Below are 17,560 nucleotides of genomic sequence, written 5' to 3' on the forward strand. Positions count from 1 at the left end.
GGTGGGCCCTGCACCCCCCAGTCCGACCCTGCTTTGTTCCCATAAAAAAATAAGTAATTACCATGAATTAGGCCAAATGGGTAGAAGCAGGAGGGCCCACTGACGCCTGCGCCCACCGGGAATTTTCCTGGTATCCCTGTGGGCCAGTCCAACACTGGATCCGGGGGGCAAAACAACCGGATCAATCCGATATCATCCACCTCAATGTGGGAATATTGGGCAAAGATCCGCTTGTTTGGCAACCTCATCAGACTAGCTAATCTGCCAGCCTATAGCCAGCTTTATTTGGAAATGTAATTGTATCTGACAGCTGATATATAGTTGGGTCTCCCACTACAATAAAGCAGAAATCAGTTCTCCCCATCTTTCAGTTATCTGATATTGACAGATATATATACTGATATCAGTTCTATATATTTCATTATCAGTAGCGCAGAAAATATAAACAGTCAGGTATACAATGCTTTTAACAGCAGATACATTTCCTCAGATAACTTTTATTTAGAAGTTAGTTCCAGTCACATTTTCACTGCTATACATCTAAAGAACAGATTGGGTGGAGGTCCCCTTTACATTAGCAGTGAGTGTGAGCCCAGCCCGGTGCTGCACTAATGCTCGGTACCTGCCCCGGGAACAGGGCACATAAACACTGACAGACATGTGACCGCGGCCAGCCGAAGTGGGCGGGGCCTGGCTGCTGCCGCTGCTGCTGGATGGGATCAGTGTGTACAAAGTGCCGGGGAACTGAAGTCCTGCTGCGCTTTACAGCTCCGCCATCCCAGCACCGGGGGGGAAGCCAGCTTGCCCAGCAGGGGCCGAGATACTGCTTGTGCCGATGTGGGGGCAACATGCCGGGGGCCGGGCTCCTTACCCTGGGCGCTGCTCTGATCCTGCTCTCCGCCGCTTCTCTCTGCTCAGGTACTGGGGCTGCGAACTTCCAGGCAAAGGTTAATCCTACAGGTGGCGTCACTGGCAGAGGGCTTGGCACAGGGATCCTGCCCTTGTCTGGGGGGGGCATTGGCTGGGTAGGGGCAGGGAAGGGGTCCATATACCCTTATAATTACATAGGGCTAACTTATATGCTATTCTGCAAGAGCAGCCTTATTGCCTTGTATTGGCATTTAATATCTTCTTTGGGTGCTGCCATACTGCCTGTTCTGTGGGGGTGGGGGCAATGAAATATCTGCCGTAGCCAACAGCCCCCACTTCCACGGCTACCTACTCAACACCTTTAGCTTTAGAACAAATTATTTCTTAAACATTATTTGCAAGGATATATCATATAATACCCCATTATCATAATAATAATATGCCCGCCGTAGTGTCCAGGCAGCCAAAGTTGTAAGGAAAATATCTGGGTCTTCAAAAGCATCAGTGCAACTTGGCAGAATAAAAATGCACCGGCTGCTGCAGAACCTCCCAATTAGGCTAGGTGTTGGTGGGTTATCCCTTGCATAGATTCCTCTGCTGCACCTTCTGTGCAATAGTTCTGTAGTCATGTCTCGCAATATGGGGGGAGTAGTCACTGTGGTCCTTCCATGTGTAGGCGCAGTTGGAGGGCTGCATCAGGCGCAACTGGAGAAATGTCTTAGGTGCTGTTGGAGGAATGCATGAAGTGGAATTGGAGGAATTCCTTAGGTGCTATTGGAGGGCTGCATTAGGTGCTATTGGAGGAATTCCTTAGGTGCTATTGGAGGGCTTCATTAGGTGCTATTGGAGGAATGCCTTACGTGCTACTGGAGGGCTGCATTAGGTGCTGTTGGAGGAATGCCTTAGGTGCTATTGGAGGGCTGCCTTAGGTGCTATTGGAGGGCTGCCTTAGGTGCTATTGGAGGGCTTCATTAGGTGCTATTGGAGGAAGGCTTTACGTGCTATTGGAGGGCTGCATTAGGTGCTATTGGAGGGCTGCATTAGGTGCTGTTGGAGGAATGCCTTAGGTGCTATTGGAGGGCTTCATTAGGTGCTATTGGAGGGCTTCATTAGGTGCTATTGGAGGGCTGCCTTAGGTGCTATTGGAGGGCTGCCTTAGGTGCTATTGGAGGGCTGCCTTAGGTGCTATTGGAGGGCTTCATTAGGTGCTATTGGAGGGCTGCATTAGGTGCTATTGGAGGGCTGCATTAGGTGCTATTGGAGGGCTGCCTTAGGTGCTATTGGAGGGCTGCCTTAGGTGCTATTGGAGGGCTGCCTTAGGTGCTATTGGAGGGTTTCATTAGGTGCAATTGGAGGAATGCCTTACGTGCTATTGGAGGGCTGCATTAGGTGCTATTGGAGGGCTGCATTAGGTGCTATTGGAGGGCTGCATTAGGTGCTATTGGAGGGCTGCCTTAGGTGCTATTGGAGGGCTGCCTTAGGTGCTATTGGAGGGCTGCCTTAGGTGCTATTGGAGGGTTTCATTAGGTGCAATTGGAGGAATGCCTTACGTGCTATTGGAGGGCTTCATTAGGTGCTATTGGAGGGCTGCATTAGGTGCTATTGGAGGGCTGCATTAGGTGCTATTGGAGGGCTGCCTTAGGTGCTATTGGAGGGCTGCCTTAGGTGCTATTGGAGGGCTGCCTTAGGTGCTATTGGAGGGTTTCATTAGGTGCAATTGGAGGAATGCCTTACGTGCTATTGGAGGGCTACATTAGGTGCTGTTGGAGGGCTTAATTAGGTGCTATTGGAGGAATGCCTTACGTGCTACTGGAGGGCTGCATTAGGTGCTGTTGGAGGAATACCTTAGGTGCTATTGGAGGGCTGCCTTAGGTGCTATTGGAGGGCTGCCTTAGGTGCTATTGGAGGGCTTCATTAGGTGCTATTGGAGGAATGCCTTACGTGCTATTGGAGGGCTGCCTTAGGTGCTATTGGAGGGCTTCATTAGGTGCTATTGGAGGAATGCCTTACGTGCTATTGGAGGGCTGCATTAGGTGCTGTTGGAGGAATGCCTTAGGTGCTATTGGAGTGCTGCATTAGGTGCAATTGGAGAAATGCATTAGGTGCTATTGGAGGAATGTCTTAGGTGCTATTGGAGGGCTGCATTAGGTGCAATTGGAGGAATGCATTAGGTGCTATTGGAGGAATAGCGCCTTAGGTGCTATTGGAGGAATGCCTTAGGTGCTATTGGGTGCTATTGGAGGAATGCCTTAGGGGCTATTGGAGGGCTGCACTAGGTGCTATTGGAGGGCTGTATTAGGTACAGTTGGAGGGCTGTATTAGGTACAGTTGGAGGGCTGCACTAGGTGCTATTGGAGGGCTGTATTAGGTACAGTTGGAGGGCTGCACTAGGTGCTATTGGAGGGCTACATTAGGTACAGTTGGAGGGCTGCAGTCCCTCTGGGCAGAACATAAAGGGTAAAAAGTATGTATTATATCAGTGTAAATAGTGTCCAGCTAGCACAGCAGTATAGTTCTAGGAACAGAAATAACAAAAGTAAATATAGGTTTGGAAATAGGAATAATGCCATTTTGGAGCGCACTGAATGTGCTACAGATAGTTAGTTACATAGTTACATAGGGTTGAAAAAAGACCAGTGTCCATCAAGTTCAACCCATCCAAGTAAACCCAGCACACCTAACCCACACTAACCAATCTATACACTCACATACATAAACTATAAATACAACCACTAGTACTAACTGTAGATATTAGTATCACAATAGCCTTGGATATTCTGATTGATCAAGAACTCATCCAGGCCCCTCTTATAGGCATTAACAGAATCTGCCATTACCCCATCACTAGGAAGGGCATTCCCCAACCTCACTGCCCTCACCGTGAAAAACCACCTACGCTGCTTCAAATGGAAACTCCTTTCCTCTAATCTAAAGGGGTGACCTCTGGTGCGTTGATTGTTTTTAATAAAGATGCAGCGGCTTTACTCATCTACCGGTATATAGCAGGAGACTGATTGTTGCAGCGCTACATTATTACATTGGACAGATGCAGCCTGTGCTGGATACTTGGGCAGTGCCCTTGTACTAAAGCCTATAGCGATTAGCCTGTACTTTGCACTAGTTGGTTGCACTGGCGCACTCACGCTCCAGCTATGCAGCATAGGATGCGGCTTTCTGTTGTGTGCATCTTTCCCCGTGTGCCTTGTTAGGGGTAACCTGATCTGTATATGTCTATCAGCTCCAGACATGGAAAAGTAATTTCTGGCCAGTAATAAGTAGAACAGTATGTAGCACTGATCAGCAGCCAGAGTCTCCCCATATATTGTTCAACTACAACTCTCTACAAACAATGCCAGCTGAGGGCTCTCTAGGGATGGTTCCCTAGGGAACTATTATGGTTTCATTTCTGTCAGTGGTATTAGGAATGCCCATGTAAATAATCTGTATTTAGTTTTGGCAGTTCATATACTGTTTATGAACTTTTTTTTTTTACACAAGTCCTGCTGAATGAATTCGTGAAAAAAGGGGATATATTTTCACTTTAACACAAGGCTGTGGCAGTGGTTCATACTTTTCAGTGGCAGCATTATTTATTTTTAGTAGGGCTATAAAAGACTTACTGCTGTATGTAATAAAAGGCACTAAATTTGCACAGTAGCACCAACCCATAGCAACCAATAAGATGTTTGCTTTTAAACAGGTTATCAGTAAATTCTGCCTGTTCTGCTATGGGTTTTTGCTTCTGGGCAAACATAGTGCCTTTTATTACATTACCCCCAAAGTTCTTATTCAATTGTGAAACTTTTGGCTATTGGTGGGTTCAGTAACTGTAACAAGTCAGTAAGTTGGGCAGAAAAATTAAGGGTTACTTCTCTTCCCTGAGGCTATAATTTCCACTTCTATAGGCACCTTCTCCTACTTACTATACCTGCTATCCCACAGCCACAGTCCCTTCCCAGAGGCTATTATCCCCCCACTGCTACTATAGGTACCATCTCTCCCTACTATACCTGCTATCCCACAGCCACAGTCCCTTCCCAGAGGCTATTATCCCCCCACTGCTACTATAGGTACCATCTCTCCCTACTATACCTGCTATCCCACAGCCACAGTCCCTTCCCAGAGGCTATTATCCCCCCCACTGCTACTATAGGCACCATCTCTCCCTACTATACCTGCTATCCCACAGCCCCAGTCCCTTCCCAGAGGCTATTATCCCCCCCACTGCTACTATAGGCACCATCTCTCCCTACTATACCTGCTATCCCACAGCCCCAGTCTCTTCCCAGAGGCTATTATCCCCCCACTGCTACTATAGGCACCATCTCTCCCTACTATACCTGCTATCCCACAGCCCCAGTCCCTTCCCAGAGGCTATTATCCCCCCACTGCTACTATAGGCACCATCTCTCCCTACTATACCTGCTATCCCACAGCCACAGTCCCTTCCCAGAGGCTAATATCCCCCCACTGCTACTATAGGCACCATCTCTCCCTACTATACCTGCTATCCCACAGCCCCAGTCCCTTCCCAGAGGCTATTATCCTACTGCTACTATAGGCACCATCTCTCCCTACTATACCTGCTATCCCACAGCCACAGTCCCTTCCCAGAGGCTATTATCCCACTGCTACTATAGGCACCATCTCTCCATACTGTACCTGCTATCCCACAGCCACAGTCCCTTCCCAGAGGCTATTACCCCCCCCACTGCTACTATAGGCACCATCTCTCCCTACTATACCTACTATCCCACAGCCACAGTCCCTTCCCAGAGGCTATTAGCCCCCCACTGCTACTACAGGCACTATCTCTCCCTACTGTACCTGCTATCCCACAGCCCCAATCCCTTCCCAGAGGCTATTATCCCCCCACTGCTACTATAGGCACCATCTCTCCCTACTATACCTGCTATCCCACAGCCACAGTCCCTTCCCAGAGGCTATTATCCCCCCCCACTGCTACTATAGGCACCATCTCTCCCTACTATACCTGCTATCCCACAGCCCCAGTCTCTTCCCAGAGGCTATTATCCCCCCACTGCTACTATAGGCACCATCTCTCCCTACTGTACCTGCTATCCCACAGCCACAGTCCCTTCCCAGAGGCTATTACCCCCCCACTGCTACTATAGGCACCATCTCTCCCTACTATACCTACTATCCCACAGCCACAGTCCCTCCCCAGAGGCTATTAGCCCCCCACTGCTACTACAGGCACTATCTCTCCCTACTGTACCTGCTATCCCACAGCCCCAATCCCTTCCCAGAGGCTATTATCCCACTGCTACTATAGGTACCATCTCTCCCTACTATACCTGCTATCCCACAGCCCCAGTCCCTTCCCAGAGGCTATTATCCCCCCACTGCTACTATAGGCACCATCTCTTCCTACTATACCTGCTATCCAACAGCCACAGTCCCTTCCCAGATGCTATTATCCCACTGCTACTATAGGCACATCTCTCCCTACTATACCTGCTATCCAACAGCCACAGTCCCTTCCCAGAGGCTATTATCCCCCCACTGCTACTATAGGCACCATCTCTCCCTACTATACCTGCTATCCCACAGCCACAGTCCCTTCCCAGAGGCTATTATCCCCTCACTGCTACTATAGGCACCATCTCTCCCTACTATACCTGCTATCCCACAGCCACAGTCCCTTCCCAGATGCTATTATCCCCCCACTGCTACTATAGGCACCATCTCTCCCTACTATACCTGCTATCCCACAGCCACAGTCCCTTCCCAGAGGCTATTATCCCCCACTGCTATTATAGGCACCATCTCTCCCTACTATACCTGCTATCCCACAGCCCCAATCCCTTCCCAGAGGCTATTATCCCCCCACTGCTACTATAGGCACAATCTCTCCCTACTATACCTGCTATCCCACAGCCACAGTCCCTTCCCAGAGGCTATTATCCCCCACTGCTATTATAGGCACCATCTCTCCCTACTATACCTGCTATCCCACAGCCATAGTCTCTTCCCAGAGGCTATTATAGGCACCATCTCTCCCTACTGTACCTGCTATCCCACAGCCACAGTCCCTTCCCAGAGGCTATTATCCCGCCACTGCTATTATAGGCACAATCTCTCCCTACTATACCTGCTATCCCACAGCCCCACTCCCTTCCCAGAGGCTATTATCCCCCAACTACTACTATAGGCACTACCTCTCCCTACTATTTCTGCTACCCCACAGCCCCAGTCCCTTCCCAGAGGCTATTATCCCCCCACTGTTACTATAGGCACCATCTCTCCCTACTATACCTGCTATCCCACAGCCACAGTCCCTTCCCAGAGGCTATTATCCCCCCACTGCTACTATAGGCACCATCTCTCCCTACTATACCTGCTATCCAACAGCCACAGTCCCTTCCCAGGGGCTATTATCCCCCCACTGCTATTATAGGCACCATCTCTCCCTACTATACCTGCTATCCAACAGCCACAGTCCCTTCCCAGGGGCTATTATCCCCCCACTGCTACTATAGGCACCATCTCTCCCTACTATACCTGCTATCCAACAGCCACAGTCCCTTCCCAGAGGCTATTATCCCCCCACTGCTACTATAGGCACCATCTCTCCCTACTATACCTGCTATCCAACAGCCACAGTCCCTTCCCAGGGGCTATTATCCCCAGTCCAAATATAGATCAAGTCAAGAGGTAAATCTATGGTCCCTTATTGAGTTTCTTTACCTGCAGCTGTTGTAGTCTCCCATGCATGGACTCATCTAAATGCCTAGTTTAAAGGTATATAAATATATAATACACATTATAGGCTAATGCGCCAGATTCAGTTAATTGATAAAACAGTTTATAACGTGAAAACTCATTGAAGAGATTCAATTTGAGATGCAATTCAATTCAGAAAAACTTACAGAAAAACTTATCCCCCAGTTTAGCATGTGACAACTCTATTGAAGTTTATGATAAAAAAAATAGAACTAAATTTGGATAAAAGTATTTTCTCCTTTAATTGAATCTCGGCCATGAGTTTTCAGGTGATAAACCATGAGATATATTTTTTCATTGAATTGAATCTGGCCCAGGATTACTACTAACTAATTGGTTTGCAGCAGTAAAGACTGGCAGCAGTAAATGTCTTGTCCTGGAGAAACAATTTATTGCCCATTTCTTATCCTAGAGGGAACAGGACATGGCACTTTCCTATGCACACTCCAATGATGGAAGTTGCTTTTAAGTAAATGTCATTGGGCTGTGGTGCTGTCAGGGCTCTGGGCATGTGGCATTACCAGGGAGAGAGAGCGCGGCATGGGATTAGAGCTGCTGTTGCAGGGTGAACTCTGAGTCCCAGTTTAATCTTCTTATACAGGAGCGCTTCTAAAAAAAGGTCAGGAGTAGAGCAGTGAGGATATATAGCCGCGGCTTGTGTGTATTTGTATAAAGAGAATAAGCTAGGGAAGATTTCCCGACTGCAGGGTAACTAACATAAAATGCACTATGAGGGGGCAACCATATTGGGAGCGCGGCCGGCCAACTCGTTAACAGCTGCGTTACTATACAGCCCGGCCTTACTCACTGTGTCAGTTTGCCATGTTTAGGCGGCTGCTGAGATGAGCCTTTGCGTATAAGCTAGTCATTATCCAGATATGAAAGGGACAGTGTAAAATAGGGGAAAAGATAAAGGGTTTATTTCCACCTACTCTCCCCTGACTTTACTGCCTTCTTGTCTTGTTTATAGTCCAATATAAAGATAATTCCCTGTTAGTTACTATCGAGACTTGTACTTATATCCCGCTGATTGGATTGGTCATTAGATCGCTGTATAAAGCGACTAAAGGGCTGATGTATGACCCATAGTTTACAGCAGCCCTAGGTACTTTTTCCCCCTTCATACCTTGTGAATGTCCTTATGTCTTGACGCCATCTTTTTATTTGCTGAGAACTGAGATCTTACAATTTTAAATGAGATGTCTACCAAAAAAACCCCCATTTTTTTTGCATGATAAAACATATTGTTGCTTAGAATGAGATTTTCCTTATTATGCAGAACACAGTTTTTGGGCAGGGTGTGGCTGTGTAGGCATGCTGTACATGGTAGATTGTAATTAATTTATAACGGTGCATTTTAGTGAAATGATTGTATCTGTTTGTGGGCCTTTATAGTTGTAGAGTTGAAACATAGGACTTGCTTTTAGACAGCGGACCAGTAAATACTGTTTGTTGACTGGTTCCCATGGGTTGCTATACCTGGTGCAGACTTCCCCCCATATATATAATAAAAGGCACTAAGTTTGCCCAGGAACATTAACCCATAGCAACCAATCAGTAGGTAGTATTAACTGGTCATCTTTCTAAAATCAAACATCTGCAAACTTAGTGCCTTTATTACATATTGGGGTTTGTATCCATGGCTATATTATTTCTAATGCATAAATACACCCGGTGCATCTAAGATTGTTTCATATGATTACATCGCACCATGATACCTGGAATAATTGGCAGATGTTGTACTTTCCATAGAAGCTCACCCATTTGCGTGCAATCTTGGCTCTTTTTGCAGATCCGCATGCCCTGGGCATTTCTGCCATTTAAAGATGCCGTTTAATGATTATAATGAGTCATGGCTCCCCTGTAAAATTGTCATGTTTGGTTTGTTCCTGGGCATAACATTAAATGTGACTATTAAAAATGAGTTAAAGATTTGTAATTGCCATTTATTTAGTCATAACTAAGCTTTTATGAATAGAGTGACAGAGTATGTTATTTCCAGAGAGAGTTTAGGCAGGAAACCATGAAAGTACTTACATTATACTTTTGCCGTGGGTGTTGACATCATCATCATCATCATCATCTTTATCATCATCATGCCAGACCTTTGGCACCATGATGTAATGGTGCCATGTTTGTTGCCAAATTCAAATGTAAGTCCTGCCTTGTCACGGGTATCTTGCCTAAAAGTATGCACTTTTTTGGGTGCACTTTTCTATTGGCTCTTGGCATTTTCCTGACTTCCCCTGACTGTGGGCCCTGCCCAGTATTTAACTTAACAATAAATAATAGACAGAGACCATATAATATATATTTCTCACTGTTAAGGTCTTGAATATAAATATATAAATAACCAACAGATTTAACAGTGAAACATGCAAACTTTTATTGGCAATATTTACTGATATATATATATTCCAGTTTGGCGAGATTCTTTATAAGGTCATTTAACATAATATAAACAATCTGTTGGTTTAGTATTCATTCTGGGGGTATAGTTTTCCTTTAACGCACATCTCATTATTGTTTCTGATTTATGCAGAGGAAGGAGGGGACAGAGTAACAGTTCAAACAAAACTTTGATTCATTTCTCCTGTTAAATGTAAAAAAAACTTCATTTTTGGATGAAAAGAAGAAGCAGGAAGCGTTTCAAACACAAGCCCAGTTTGTTTGGCTTACTGCATCTTTAAGTCATCTAGAATGATAATAGAACATTTTTTTAGGGACAGGCATATACACACATGGACCTGGGAGTCAAAAGAAAGTTTGGCAATTACTTATGTCCAGGATAATTCAACCAAATCAGGATACAAGTGCAATAAACCTGCCACCATATTCTAGTCTGCATTGCAGTCTCATAGATACACCAAATCCCAGTTCTTCAGGATTCAGATTCGGACCTGCTTTGTGTTTAGCTGAACTAAATCTGAAAATTAAAAGTATAATTTTGGGGTTTTGCACAAATATAAAATTTGAATGTGCAAATTAGAGTTCAGATATGGTTTAGTATGCAGCAAGATGTTTTGAAGAAATTGATGTCTACCCAAACTGAGGATTTGGTGCATCCCTGTCTCGTATCACCCAACTTTTATTAAATGACCACTTAGTTTCAAAAGTACACTGCACCTATCGTTGTTGGCCACCGTGAAGAAACCTTTGAGGTAGCGGTAGCTCCAGGGTTTCCCAGCGTTAGCAGAAAGCTTTGTGGACAATTGGCAACAGGAGTGGGGTAGATGCAGTGGCACCAAGTGCAACTCTGCGGAAGTGCAAGTCAGGCCTGGACTGGCAGTCTGTGGATTCTGGCAAATGTAAAATGCCATAGACCAGTGATCCCCAACCAGTGATTCATGAGTAACATTGTTTACCAACTCTTTGAAATCTGCTCCTAGTCAGTGCCGGGCCTAGCCAGCCAGGCACATTTGGTCGCCTGGCCAGCCCCCTCACCCACCGCACTAATCACTTCTCCCCTCCTATTGTGGTACTGTTAGTGCGCTTGCACACATCTGTTCTTGAGTGTGCACTAACTAGGGGTGGAGGAGCGCAATGCGCCATCAGGACAAGGAATGAACCAGCAGTAGGGGGACAAAGGAATGGAGTAGGGGAGTAGAAGAGGTACGTGCCAGCACCCATCCCCCCAGCACATGCCTCTTCTGCCTACCCCTAGTTCCTGCCCTGCTCCTAGTGGCCTTAGAGCAGTTGCTTATTTTTGAATTTTGAATTTCTGGCAAGTTTTTGCTGCATAAAAACCTCATATAATGCCAAAACAGAGCCTTCTGTAGGCTGCCAGTCCACATTGGGGCTACCAAATAGCTGATTATATCTCTTTTCCCACTTTTACCATTTAAATGTGGCTCATGTGTATAAAAGGTTGGGGACTCCTGCCATAGCCGGTCACCATTTAATGGGCTGGTAATGGATGTTTGGGCCTGTTTTAAATCCCAGTCAAGAAACACCTTTTGACACTGCCTGTCCTGTTTGGGTGTGACATTGCTGAACCATTGGTGTGATATTGTCGCTATACACCATTGGTTTGGCTAGCACTTTATGAGAGATGGTATGTTTTTTAGACATTACTATCAACTATAACCTCTGACTTCCTGTTCCATTCTGACATCACTTCCTGCTAGGATGATGTCATTAGATAATGTTAATGAAGACTAATTGTGAATGAGAGCTTTTTTAGCTAATTCAGTCAGGGCTGGCGTCTTATGGGCTGGATATAACACTTCATTGCACTTCTGTGTGTGTTACATTTATATATATATATATATATATATAAAATTATCCTGCATTTATGTTTTCTATGAGGTAATGAAGCTGCTACATGGAGAAAGTTCTATGCCATCATCATCACACTACCGGATCCAAAAGGCTAAGTGATCCTAATAAAAACTATGCAGTTAGCTGGGTTATTTCCCAAAGCTTTTGCCGCGGTGCAGATATTATACCGAGGCAGTAAAGCTGTATCATAGCAATTTAAAGAGGGGAGATATAGCTAGCAGTATGTATGTGTACTCTTTGTATTTCTACAGCTGACCTTTAGCCTTGTGCTCTTTGCAGGGACTAACTCATTGCGACAGCTTATCACCCAGAAACAGCTGCCGCTTTTTCATCTGGACGCCGATTTTGAAACATTTTGCCGTTAACAATCGAAATGTTTTTTTTCTGGCTCCCTTACTTTAAGAGTGCTAGTGTATTTAGCATAATGCTTTTATCCTGCTGCTATTAAAATGCAGGAACGCTTAAAAAGGAAAAAAAAAAAACATCCTGAAGTATTCAAGGACAAGCTGTAACGGTGTTTGTTGCATTTATAAAGCTAAATAATCATTCGCAGAAATTCTAATAGCTATGTGCATTTTGCCTTGGCTGTTGTATGTGTAGTATATGCTGACGATGTTTAGGGGATACTGGGAGTTGTAGTTCAAACACACCTAATTGGCCATAGGTTGGCTAGTTATATTTTATATAAATACCTGAACCAACTGCTCTTGTCTCCCCACATTTCTTGTATAAAGAAATCCATCCATTATAATCTCATGACCACAACAAAGTAGATATCTCCATATGCATCCTGAAAAGGTTTTACACCTTTTTTAAAATGAAAGTAAATCCATCACTCCTCATTTGAAAAAACAAGAATGTTTTTTTCCAGGTCAATTCAAGTACAGGTATAGGACCTTTTATCCAGAATGCTCGTGACCAAGGGTATTCCAGATAAGGGGTCTTTCTGTAATTTGGATCTCCATACCTTAAGTCTACTAAAAAATCAATAAAATATTAATTAAACACAATAGGATTGTTTAGTATCCAATAAGGATTATTTACATCTTAGTTGGGATCAATTACAAGGTACTATTTTATTATTACAGAGAAAAGGGAATCATTTAACCATTAAATAAACCCAATAGGGCTGTTCTGCCCCAATAAGGGGTAATTATATCTTAGTTGGGATCAAGTACAGGTACTATTTTATTATTACAGAGAAAAGGGAATCATTTAACCATTAAATAAACCCAATAGGGCTGTTCTGCCCCCAATAAGGGGTAATTATATCTTAGTTGGGATCAAGTACAGGTACTGTTTTATTATTACAGAGAAAAGGGAATCATTTAACCATTAAATAAACCCAATAGGGCTGTTCTGCCCCAATAAGGGGTAATTATATCTTAGTTGGGATCAAGTACAGGTACTATTTTATTACTGCAGTGAAAAAGAAAATCAGTTTTAAAATTCGGAATTATTTGATTAAAATGGAGTCTATGATTCTATGCTCCTTAATTCTGAGCTTTCTGGATAACGGGTTTCCGGATAAGGGATCCCATACCTGTACTGTGATGGTAGTGTCCCTTCAGGTTCGGCAACTCTGCCCAGTACGGCACGTCACAGAAACATTGCCCCAGTATTGTGTACTGAAAATACATTAAAGGAGAAGGAAAGGCTAAGTCACTTGGGGGTGCCAAAATGTTAGGCACCCCCAAGTGACTTAGAACGCCTACCTTGTACCCCGGGCTGGTGCCCCTGTACGGAGAGAACAGCACCAGCCCGGGGTAGCTGCCGGCGCTTCCTCCTTCCTCCTCGCTTGCGCGCGCATGCGCAGTAGAGTGAAAAGCCGAACTTAAACATTAAAGTCGGCTTTTCACTCTACTGCGCATGCGCCGGCCGGCGGATTTCGCCGGCAGCGCGCAAAGGAAGGAGGAAGCGGTGTCTACAGGTGCCCCGGGCTGGTGCTGTTCCCTCCGTACAGGGGCACCAGCCCGGGGTACAAGGTAGGCGCTCTAAGTCACTTGGGGGTGCCTAACATTTTGGCACCCCCAAGTGACTTAGCCTTTCCTTCTCCTTTAATTCAATTAAATGGTACCCCCAATGGATTCCTCCTTCATGGTTATATGCAGCCAAAGAACCCCTTCAACACTGGGGCTGATGTGACCCAAGGTGATCTTGTGGGGTGTTGGCCTTGTTGCCATTCTGCCCAGACTGCTCCCAGTACCACTGAGGCCCCATAAATTCTAGTGACTCCTCAAACATCCTGGAGGGTTGATGGGACTCAGCAGCCACTGTGAGTTGTTTATCAGTCAGAAGTGCCACTAGTTAATTAGAATTTTCAGTAAATTAGAATATTAGAACCAAACCTAGGACCTGTGTTACTTTTATGCCTGGATAAAACATCAGGCTGAGATATATCTGTGTTCTTCCCAGCTGACCTAAGTCTCTAAGCTATGTTGGACACTTCTTTACTATTCTACCATAGCTATCATTAAAACAGGTCTTGTATTACTGCTCCAATAAAGTGCTCCACCAACCAACACACCAATTTCCCTGCTGAATTATTATTATTATATTATTATTGGTTGCCATTGAGTTGCTTGCTTGTTTGTCCCTAGTCTTGCCTGACTGCCATTAGAAGTAAATAAGAGCATCGGAAAGTCACATTGGGTACCCAAATCCTCCCGAGGAGTCTGTTATTTATCTTTAATGGAAAATGTTCGTCACCAATGGTTTTAGGTGCTTCTCCAGCAGTGGACCAAAGGGATTCTGGGAACAAATTCCTTAAGGCTCCCAAAATAATCCCATTTACATGGGTTTATCCTATAGGCTAAAGCTCACCCATTGGGTTTTTGAAGCAAAAGCCAGGATAATAGCTGATCAGATTCCCAACTACAGACCGGTTTCACCGTTCTTGGGGCTCATCAGTGTAGTGCAGGGTTTTCTGATCAGATCTGATCAGGTAGAGCCAGGAGTGGGGATTCAAGAACAAGTCGAAAGGGTTGAATATGTGTTTGTGAGTTTTGTGATGTGTTTGTGAGTGTAATTTCAGGGGAGAATCTACCTTGAAAGAAAACTTTTTACATCAAGCTGGTTATTTAGGGCCTCATGTAGTATTTAGAAGTAAACAGTTTGGAAGTTAGCTAGACCAAGGTCTTCCGTATTGTCTCTGCCTCTCCCCCTCCCAACCCTATCCTCTCTCTTCTTTCATGCAACTCTAAAAACAACACTTACACAAGGGTAATGGGCTCTTAGGTTTGTAAAATATAGAAATGTTCACATACTTTTCTGCTTTTAAACAGAATTGGTCTCTGACTTTCCGACCTGCAAAATTAGTGTGTTGAGCTTTTGGGCTTTTGTTGGTTTTTCAAGGCTGTTTGAAACTTGAAATTTGCTTTGTTGTGTACTGAGGTTTAAATAAAGAAAAGGTTGAAATATCTATTTATTTTGCATCAACAGGATGGAAAATATTATATGAAATAAGCTTTTTGTGCTGGTGGCCAGGCTTGGACTGGCAATCTGTGGGTTCTGGCAAATGCCAGAGGGGCTACTGTAAGATGCCATAGGCAGTCACTATTTATTGGACAAGTGGGGGGGGAGGGTGTTGTTTGGGGCCTCTGTATACTTGAAATGCCAGGGCCTATTTTGAATCCCTGTTTAGACCTACTCATAGCAATCTGTTTAGAAAAGCCATATTCTATGATGAGTCAGCCTGCTTTTTACCCCTAGAGCAGGAGTCCCCAACCTTTTTTTACCTGTGAGCAAGACTCAAATGTAAAAAGAGTTGGGGAGCAACATAAGCATGACAAATGTTCACGAGGGTGTCAAATAAGGGCTGTTATTGGCTATTTGGTAGCCCTATGGGGACTGGGGGACTGGCAGGCTATAGGAGGCTCTGTTTGGCAGTTCACCTGGTTTTTATGCAACCAAAACTTGCCCCCAAGCCAGGAATTCAAAAATAAGCACCTGCTTTGAGGCCCCTGGGAGCAACATCCAAGGGGTTGGGGAGCAACATGTTACTGACGAGCCACTGATTGGGGATCACTGCTCTAGATCACTGCTCAAGAAGTTGGGCTGCTATGTTTGGTCCATTTTCCAGCCTCTGCCAGTGACGAGGGGCATGTGCAGTTGAAGACAGTGCAAGTCCCTGGGAATAAGTGCCTAGAGATGGCAAATGCATTTTCTGCATTTTATTGCTACCTACCTGCTACCAGCAAGTGGGACAATATTGAGGAGTGCTGTGGCTTGAGATAGAGGATTGCCATTTATCTGTGAAGTACACAGAATTTCCATACGGACAAATGTACAGCTCAACCCTGCTTTTGTACATAATCTACAGTTTTTCGCAGGAGTACAAAAATCTCTTAAGGTAAAAACCATGTGCAGGCTAGATAGTAAGTTAAATATTAACCCCCTGCAATGTACCCATTGACATTTTATTACCAGGTTTCTTCCTTCTGCCCAACTTCCTTAATGAGCAGTTAAAGGACATACAAAATTTACTGATATATGTAAAAGGGCCACATTGCAGTTGTATTATGTTTTAGGTGCTCCCCTTGGCGTCAGCAATTTCTGGACAGATTTTTTGAGCTGGGCAAATTCACACATAGGTAGACTCTTAACCTAAACATTATTCTCAACCATTGCCTCCTGAGAGACATAAGTAGAAAAACTGACAAATATATAAGTCAAATATACAAATCCCCAAGGTGGTAGCATGGTACATGGCAGTGCAGGTTAGGTTTTGGCTTAAGGTATAATTATGGACTGTCATTTTTTGGGAAAAATAAAAGTAGTAAATCAGGTTGAGGTTGTGGCGCTAACAAAGATGTTTGTCAGGCTTTGTTCTTATGGTGCTAAAAAAACTGAAATTTGGTTACACAGGCCAATTTTCTAATTTCAATTTACATAATTTGATAATTTCCTAATTTATTTTGAATATCCCTAACTGGTGTTTTCAAATACTTTGGCAGTTGAGTTGATTAACCTTAATTGAACTTTGTTGGACTACTCCCTAACCTGATTTGTTGTAAGGGTGGGAAATGCTAATGGTTGACAGCATTGAACCTGTTTGTGTGGGTAACTTCCTTATAGTGATGTGGATCTTTATAGGGTTAATATCCTCTGGGAAGGGACTGGGGCTATAGGATAGCAGGTATAGTAGGGAGAGATGGTGCCTATAGTAGCAGTGGGGGATAATAGCCTCTGGGAAGGGACTGGGGCTGTGGGATAGCAGGTATAGTAGGGAGAGATGGTGCCTATAGTAGCAGTGGGATAATAGCCTCTGGGAAGGGACTGGGGCTGTGGGATAGCAGGTATAGTAGGGAGAGATGGTGCCTATAGTAGCAGTGGGGGGATAATAGCCTCTGGGAAGGGACTGGGGCTGTGGGATAGCAGGTATAGTAGGGAGAGATGGTGCCTATAATTGCAGTGGGATAATAGCCTCTGGGAAGGGACTGGGGCTGTGGGATAGCAGGTATAGTAGGGAGAGATGGTGCCTATAGTAGCAGTGGGACAACAGCCTCTGGGAAGGGGCTGGGGCTGTGGGATAGCAGGTATAGTAGGGAGACATGGTGCCTATAGTAGCAGTGGGGGGATAATAACCTCTGGGAAGGGACTGTGGCTGTGGGATAGCAGGTATAGTAGGGAGAGATGGTGCCTATAGTAGCAGTGGGGGGAT

General features: G+C 44.8%; 1 protein-coding gene across 1 annotated transcript in view; it reads left to right on the top strand.

Annotated features, from left to right (window-relative positions):
* The first annotated feature begins 666 nt into the window (after positions 1–666).
* Positions 667–17,560, top strand: part of acvr1c (activin A receptor type 1C) — a 45,243-nt gene continuing 28,349 nt past the window's right edge. The window contains exon 1 of the mRNA XM_002933270.5: positions 667–918. Within this exon, the coding sequence (XP_002933316.2) occupies positions 714–918 (205 nt within the window). The 5' untranslated portion in view covers positions 667–713. The remainder of the gene's footprint in view (positions 919–17,560) is intronic.

This window comes from Xenopus tropicalis, chromosome 9, assembly GCF_000004195.4.
Source record: "Xenopus tropicalis strain Nigerian chromosome 9, UCB_Xtro_10.0, whole genome shotgun sequence".
Taxonomy (NCBI): Eukaryota; Metazoa; Chordata; class Amphibia; order Anura; family Pipidae; genus Xenopus; species Xenopus tropicalis.